Here is an 8,188-nt window from a genome sequence, read left to right as displayed (position 1 = left end):
TGGCAGTAATATACAATAATTTTACTTGGAAATACATAATATTTATAAATACGTATGTATAAATTTAAAATTCGTCAGATAAGAACGTTTATCATGCAATACGCCATCGTAAAAAAAGAACATACCAATATGCAAATACTGCGAAAGCAACGGTATAAACAAGGCATAAGTGATCATACTTACAAATGTATAGCAAGCTTTTCAACTAACCGATACAGCAAATCATAATAATCGACTCTCGTCGAAGTGATGTGAAACATTTTGTAATAAGGTGCATCATCGATTATGCACAAAAATATTTGATAAACGTAACGCACGATACCTGGTCTTTGCATGACGGTAGTGAGACCACTCCGTCTTCTTCTATCACTAGTTCCACTTCCGCTGTTATTGCCATTTCCATCTCCGTTCCCGCTGTTGACTCCTACATTTAACGACGTAGCACACGGTACCAACGTTGGACTCCCGCTTTGTATCTTTAGTAGAAGAGAAATCCATCAATAGTTGCGGAAATTTGTACTTCGCAACTGTTCAAGTATGTTCCTTACGGGCTGTAAATGTTCTCTACTGCCGGGTTGGCTCCATCCTCCGTCTTCCGCGCCTGCAGAACCACTGCCCTGTTGTTGATAGAAAACGTGGAGATTCGCTCCACCATCCGAGGCTCTCCTTCCAAAACTCCCAGCTGCGTATAATTCGTTATATTTAAAAGAGTAAACGATCAGTTGGACGACGAGAAATGCATCTTTACTTACTTGCTCCCATGACTGGTGGAGGTTTTAATAAATGCTGGTCTTTGATTTGGAAGTTTTGAGGAGGTTGATGCTGAACCAGGGGAAGGTTCAATGGCAAATTTGTATGGGGTAATACTTGAGGATCGGTATTGTTGCATTGTAAAATAGGAAGGAGCCGCAATCCCGGATCGCCCGATGTATGATTGTAATTGTAAGGATATGACGTCGGTGGCTGGTGCGCCGTGTCACCAGGTCCGACCGTGTGCCTTCTCGTTGTGTGGTAAGGCGTGCCAGGTGTCAATTGCATTCCACTTCTTTCTTCCGTTTCTGCTTCCGTATCGCCATACTTTTCAACCGAAGATAACGCGTGTCATTCCATGTGTTAAAATATATATGATAGAATAATTTTTAATGTCTACCTTTTCCAACTGATGCGCTCCATCGGGTGCGTAATCCCCAGGTATACTCTGAATAGTAGGTAAGCTAGGCATTGCTGGTTCTAATTGGTCAACAAGAAGATTATATATCGCTGACACATGATCAAAAGCATTCCCTTGAATCGCTTTCAATAAAATCTCTGCGCTAAGCCCTGGTAATCTTAACATATTCTCTAACACTACTTGGTTTAATTGCGGTGGCACATTTTCGGGACTACACCTAAGAATTGTATCGTATATTAAATACACGACTAATTTAAGATTGATTCAGTTCAAACATAGTATATGTCAATTACCCTCCTGGTTCGGGTTCTGTTACCCCGTCTCCACCCATCCAAGAGTGTGCCAAGATTTGTGAGATACTTAAACGCCGTTCTGGTTCTACGACCAACATATGTCTAATCAGTTTCTCGCATTCTATAAAAGAATAAACGAGTGGATTAGTAGAAAGATATGCATAAAATAATATGGTAACAAGAATTGATATAAATTTGTACATTTCGTACCTGCAGACATAAAAAATGGTATCCTAAATTTCCCTGAGATTACTACGGATCGTAGTAATTGCATTGTGGGTCCATCGAACGGCAATGCACCACAAACCAGTACATACAAAACAACACCAAGGCTCTAGAGCAACGATTAAGATTTCTCATTAACAACTCGGTTACAAACAAGTTCGCCTATGTCAAAATATGACATACCCATACGTCGGCCCTTGGGCCATCGTAATGCTTCCCTTCAAAAATTTCTGGAGCAGCATATGGGGGTGAACCACACCAAGTGCTAAGCGGAACACCTGGAGTGTATTCATTGCTAAATCCGAAGTCTGCAAGTTTTATATTATTGTCTGCATCAAGTAGTAAATTCTCAGCCTGAAATAAACGAATAACGTGTACATGCTTATCTCGTTTCTCTCCGTACTCGTTCAGCAATATTATGAATCTGCTTTGAACCTTAAGATCTCGATGAACAACTCTCTGTTGATGAAGATAACAAACAGCAAGAACAATTTGACGAAAAATTCTTCTCGCTTCTGGCTCTGGCATTCTCCCATTTCGCACAAGGTGGTCGAATATTTCTCCTCCCGGAGCATACTCGGTAACTAAATATATCATCTTCTCCGTTTCCATCACTTGATACAATCTTATAATGTGCGGATGCCTCAATCGTTTCATTATGTGTACTTCACGAAAAATTTTGGCCAGATTCTCTTCGTTCAATTTCGTTTTATCTATTATTTTAATAGCAACCTAGAACCAACAGATCGTTTTTTAGAAAAATATCTTCTTAAATAAGTAACAGCAGATAATTCGATCAAGTTACTTTATAATCCTCGGAACGCATTTGTTATCTACAAAAAAAAGTGCACAAATTTTTCAAAATACTTAAGAGATCATTGAAGGTATTAGAGTTTTCATCTACGATTCTGATTTCATTATAAAGTTGACTGCGCTGTGTCGCTATAAAATTGATACACGAAGATTATTGTCGCGAGAAAACAGAAAAATATACAAAGGTAAAAAATGAAACAAAAATGAATGTAAGTTGAAAAAATGCTGAGCTTACGCGTACGTATTGCACCGATAACTAATCATACGATCATCGGCGCGAGTCAACATCATTTCTATTCACACTTAACAACAAAATTCAATCTATTATCATTAATAATGATTCGGAAAACATCTAACGAACATATTTCAATCGATGTGGTAGTGCCTGTTGGTAATATCGGTTCGCTGGACATTTGTTGAAGTTATTAGCTCCCAGCACGTTATGGCACATTATTGTCGTGCGGGGGACCTTTTTAACGCGTGAATCGCGATACAATTCGCGTGTCCATACCGTTATCCAAAGTTATAACGACAAAATGACGGGATCCGTGTTTGTGAGAAAAATGCATTAACAATGGGCTTACCTTCGATTTAGTGACAACGTGCGTAGCCATTTTAACAACGGCGAAATTTCCCTTGCCAATAGTTTTTTCCAATTCGTAATAACCGACACGTATAAGTTTGTTGACAGAAAAGTCCTGCGAAACCTCATTGTGCGACGTCGTCGCGGATGCCATTTTTTAATCACTTCTCTCGATCAACTCCTTACCAATCACTTACTGCTTATGCTTAGTTGGTAGACGTATCCGTGAGAGGCACCACTAACAATCAACGCCTCTGCCATCTGGCAAAATGATCCAAATTAAGGAACTAAAAGAAATCAAGATCATTATAGATTGATTAGAAAGTATATATACAACTTCCATTTCTTTGCCGAGCCACATCCTTTGAAAGAAATGTATTCATTTTCTTAGAACCGAATTCATAATGTTTTCTCAATTAATGAAAGCATTAAATAATTCTTATTAATTCGATCATTTGCTATAATATTTTTCTATAATAAATCGCTTCGGCTTTCATTTTCATCAAAATATTTAACAATTTGATAGCTCAAACTTACGCTATAGCATCAGTGCTATACTTCCATGATCGCGAGAATCATATGGTTTTATCTAACGGGACGTGGAGTGTGAGACAGAGGCCGATCCGAGAGAAATGTAAAAGGGGTGGTTTCGATATACTATATCCATTGATATGTGTATAAGTTCTATAGTTTAAGTATAGAACTCAATAGTTTGCTCGTAGAGGGGAGATAAACTCATGACCTACCTCTACACATTTACTACAGGACCAGAACCACTCGTATTACACTTCTCTCGGACCGCTGGTGCAGCTATTTCTTTTTACAGATGTTCACACTTTAGTTAGAATAAACATCAATGAGCGCAGCGGCCGGCGCACAGCATGAGCATATCATGGACCATGGACCTGGAGCTTATCAATATACATAAACAGTGTTATATGAATTTGTACAGTGATTTCAGCTATGCTAATCGCATGTAGAATCTTTATTAATATAATGAGCACATGGAAATTGTTACAGCGTCGATGTTACGATCTGCTTTCATACAAATATTCGCTGCTAGTGATATTAATAGCATTTACTTGCATATTTATCGGCATTATTCATTTCGGAGAGGTTAGAGAATTTATTATTCTATTATTTTTTTTACGAAATCTACTGTGTTAAAGTTGTTGTAAAATCTGTTGCATTAATAGACGCATAGTGACCGTATCGAAGAATCATTAAAGTCAATGTTTAACCATATACACGTTTGTTCGAACATGCATGTGTCGTTTATCGAGTCTGAATTGAAAATTTGAATTTGAATTTCGAATACTTGAAGGTTGACGTTTATTACTTATAATCTTTCAGATATGGATAACTTGGAGTAGAGAGAAATACGAAGCAGTATTTCATTCCTTCAATGATAATATATTAGGTGTCTCATTCCAAAAGAAATTATGCCAACATGTACCAATAGACGTTGTATACACATGGGTGAATGGCTCTGACCCAGCTTTTTTAAAGAGTCTTAAAGAACATGTTCCTATCATGGATGTTAACACAGCGGCTTCCAGATTTAGCGACAAAGATGAATTAAAATATTCGTTACGCTCATTAGAAATGTATGCGCCATGGATTAGGCATGTATACATCGTTACGAATGGTCAGATACCAAGTTGGTTGGACATGGACAACCCGAGAGTCACACTTATTACTCACGAAGATATATTTTTGAATAAAAGTGATCTTCCAACATTTTCTAGTCCAGCTATTGAAAGCCACATTCATAGGTAATATATTATTACATGCAGGATGAGTTAGTAAAAAATATGATTTAAACTATGTGCCGATCATTAATTTGATCGTAAAGCCTGATCAAGAATACATTTAAAATACAAGGTTCAGCTCATTCATTCAACATGTTTCGATCACATTATTAAATAAGTTATTACATGTGATATTTCTTATTGACTCACTCTGTATGTGTTCTAATGGTTGTATCTCTAACATATTTGACAATCGTAATTTTTACCTCTGCAGAATTCCTGGAATTTCAGATAAATTTTTATATTTCAATGATGATGTGATGTTAGGAGCTGAGGTATGGCCAGAAGATTTCATTACTCAAGCAGGTGGACAAAAAGTCTACCTAGCATGGTGGGTTCCTGATTGTTCAGATGTTTGTCCTTGGGCCTGGGTGGGTGATGGATCGTGTGATCCTGCTTGTAATACAACATTATGTGAATTCGATGGTAGCATTCATTATTTACATTTGTTTTCAAATAAAAGTTAAAAGATACATATGTATATGTAACTTATTAATATACGTGCACACTTGAAATAGCATACTTGTTTGTTCTGCAGGTGGAGATTGCGATAATACACCAGTTCCTACTGATAGCGAAGCAGTCGAAGAAGAAGGAGATTATCCACACAAGCTTTTACAAGATCCTCTAGAAAATTCTAACTACAGGTTGAAATTCTTTGACTTATTAAAAAATAGGAACATAAGTACCATGTGGAATGATACAGAAACCTTGACGCAACAAACATTAACGAACAGACCAACAAATTTAAGTCTGAATCTAAACGTAAATAAATCGTACCATTTAAGAAATCAGCAGATGAACAGCATTAAACGGCTGTTTAACGAACGATCTATTATGGAACTCGATCGAGCTCCATCTACTCAGAAATCGATATTATCGAAAATGATTAATAAAATAAGAGTTCAGGATGTAAATATTACTGAAAGGCGGTTGCAATTGAAACGTTACTTAAACAACGATGTCACGAGTTTGCCACAAGTTACTAGCACCATGATCAAAATCAATCATAAATCTGGTCATACTGATCAATGGAAACTTAGGACGAGACAGCTTGATACGTACGCTGAATCTTTGCTATATGTGAACAGAATTTATAACATGGCATACGGATTTGAACGTAGAAGAGTACCCGCCCATATGCCGCACTTAATTGACAAATGGATCGTTGCCGACATGCACAACAAATTTAGAAACGAATTTAAGAAGACATCTAGTCATAAAATTAGAAATTCGGAGGATATGCAGTTTGCTTTCTCTTACTTCTACTTTTTAACAAATGAAAAACGAAAAGTTCCGATCGAAGAAATATTTAACAAGTTCGATACGGATAAATCAGGGTATACACAATTTTACGAGACGCTAAATTAAATAATATATTGAAAATTCACATTTATGATTCTTTCAATTTCTTTTTCAGGACGTGGTCCGATAGGGAGATCAGGACTCTTCTCTCTAGACTTTATCCACTACCTCTTGATTACAGTCTAGTCGTCGAATTTGAAAACGCGATAACAAATTGCTCAAATCATATAAAAATTACTGAAGTACCGAATCCACCGCTTGGAGAGAGATATTTAGATTCATCTCTGGTAAGCAAGGTTTATTACCTTTGCAACTGTAACTGAAAAATTTAATAAGAAAACTTAAAATAACTTTAAACAATGAGTAAAGATGAAGTGCTTTATTGGTATTCGTAGCCAACTGTGTCAAAGGAATTGATAGCGAAATGCGAGTCGATCTCGAGAAGAATTGAAACGAAGTTTGGCGAAGGAAAACTTTACCCACACGAGGTGATCAAGGCTGGGAAAAATGAAGTATTTGAGATGTTAACGAGCAACGTGTCTTTAACGGTACAAATTTTAGACGAAATACGAAGAGATCCAAAGTAAGTACACTAATTTTATATTGCCAATAATGTGGTCTTATGATAGAAGGGTAAACTAATGTGAATTTTAGAAAATTTATTTGTTTAAATGACGATATGGATCCTCTTCGACGTTCTGAAAACGAAGTGGTCAAAGCATTGTTAAACGACTTTTATCGCTCTCTATATCCATTGCGCAGTACTTTCGAGTTGCCCTTGCAATATCGAAATCTCTTCACCCACCGACACGAACTCTACGAATGGAGAGCGAATCGTGCGAGGGCCAGAAATTTGTTGTTATGTCTTATTCTTTTATTGCTTGTTACAACTTTTTATCACTTATTTTATCATCAAGTGCGACGATTATTCAGAATGCGAACATTACCTACTTTACTCGTTTAAACAAAGAAGTACGAGATAAATAATGCAAACTATATACATATACATCCTTCGTATCTTCCACGATAAAACATATGACTAAAATAAGATTGTGTACATGGACAATTCCTTTAAAAATGCGCAGCACTTTAATAGATTCATATTCTTTGTTACGTGTCTTACGCGTACAAGTCCATCTATAATTTAGAACAAATACTCGAAGAGAAGTATACAGATCACGTTTTATGAAACTGACTTATCAAATTTTACAAAGAATCAATACTTTGTAAGATATGCCGAAATGCGATCAGATAGATATTTAGTACATCGTGTTTTAAAATTAAGTAAAATGTTCCTGTGATATTGATGAAGTACTGATTGTCTTTGTTTCCTCCTCTTAAATAAAACGGAAGCATAGATCTGATAAATTTTTCTACAGAACAAATACGTACGTGTACGACGACAAATATACTAATTTTTAGTCTATAAAATATAATCTTTAAGTAAGAAATTTAGCTTTATTATAACCATTTTGAGACACTGTTAGTTTATTGTAAAATATTTCTCTTCTACGTGTCTACGCCTCGTGTTGGAAGATCGCCAGTTAATGATCATTAAAGACTTACGCTATACCAAATTCGTACTTATTGTTAAAGCACTAAAGATTATGAATAAACGCCAGAGAATATCAATACATTAAATACCACTTTCAATTCCTGAAAGTTAGTGTTTATTTTATTTTTAAAGAATCATGTAAATAATTCTTTCGAAATAAAAACATGTATCATTTCTTATTCTCCAAATATTACTCGCATCCTATAATACATGTATAGTGATTAAAAAATATACATATTAATTATACGATATATTGCTTTATTTCCCTACTTATAATTATTCCTCTTACATTCAAGATTCATTAAAAAGAAAAAATAAATAAGTGTAGCTTTGAAACTTAAGGATGTATTTGCTATTGTATTGTATTGTATTGACTATACAGTCAATCCCAAAAGTTTATGTACCTTAGAAAAACGCATTTCCTATAATTGA

General features: G+C 35.7%; 2 protein-coding genes across 3 annotated transcripts in view; one reads left to right on the top strand and one right to left on the bottom strand.

The window, feature by feature from the left end:
* The window catches only part of LOC108631328 (serine/threonine-protein kinase SIK3), a 7,174-nt gene extending 3,747 nt beyond the window's left edge, over nt 1–3,427 (bottom strand). Inside the window, exons 1-10 of one of the 2 annotated variants that reach the window (XM_026818804.1) lie at nt 3,087–3,153; nt 2,495–2,522; nt 2,125–2,421; nt 1,873–2,043; nt 1,675–1,798; nt 1,465–1,585; nt 1,151–1,388; nt 753–1,077; nt 549–682; nt 323–476 (exon numbers count right to left, since the gene is read on the bottom strand). In XM_026818804.1, coding sequence (XP_026674605.1) covers nt 323–476; nt 549–682; nt 753–1,077; nt 1,151–1,388; nt 1,465–1,585; nt 1,675–1,798; nt 1,873–2,043; nt 2,125–2,421; nt 2,495–2,515 — 1,585 coding nt within the window. In that variant the 5' untranslated portion in view covers nt 2,516–2,522; nt 3,087–3,153. Of the gene's footprint in view, nt 1–322; nt 477–548; nt 683–752; nt 1,078–1,150; nt 1,389–1,464; nt 1,586–1,674; nt 1,799–1,872; nt 2,044–2,124; nt 2,422–2,494; nt 2,523–3,086 lie in introns of both variants that reach the window. The other variant, XM_018035170.2, reaches the window with a different exon arrangement.
* Nucleotides 3,428–3,624: 197 nt separating this feature from the next.
* Nucleotides 3,625–7,935, top strand: Gnptab (N-acetylglucosamine-1-phosphate transferase subunits alpha and beta). The gene is made up of 7 exons (XM_018035201.2): nt 3,625–4,201; nt 4,439–4,860; nt 5,111–5,322; nt 5,435–6,236; nt 6,317–6,488; nt 6,597–6,784; nt 6,856–7,935. Exons 1-7 carry the CDS (start codon nt 4,049–4,051, stop codon nt 7,163–7,165), a joined length of 2,259 nt encoding a protein of 752 aa, XP_017890690.1. The 5' UTR covers nt 3,625–4,048; the 3' UTR covers nt 7,166–7,935.
* Nucleotides 7,936–8,188: the final 253 nt, after the last annotated feature.

Source organism: Ceratina calcarata, unplaced genomic scaffold, assembly GCF_001652005.2.
Source record: "Ceratina calcarata isolate Rehan_Ccalc_2016 unplaced genomic scaffold, ASM165200v1 scaffold88.2, whole genome shotgun sequence".
Taxonomy (NCBI): Eukaryota; Metazoa; Arthropoda; class Insecta; order Hymenoptera; family Apidae; genus Ceratina; species Ceratina calcarata.
The sequence above is the reverse complement of the archived record's forward strand: the minus strand, read 5'-3'. Positions and strand labels throughout refer to the sequence as shown.

Excerpts from the sequence above, each read along its gene's own strand:
- Gnptab (XM_018035201.2), top strand. The coding sequence starts at position 4,049 with ATGCTAATCGCATGTAGAATCTTTATTAATATAATGAGCACATGGAAA. Across the intron at positions 4,202-4,438 it reads GCATTATTCATTTCGGAGAG|ATATGGATAACTTGGAGTAG; the intron begins GTTAGAGAATTT and ends ATAATCTTTCAG. Across the intron at positions 6,237-6,316 it reads TTCGATACGGATAAATCAGG|GACGTGGTCCGATAGGGAGA; the intron begins GTATACACAATT and ends TTTCTTTTTCAG.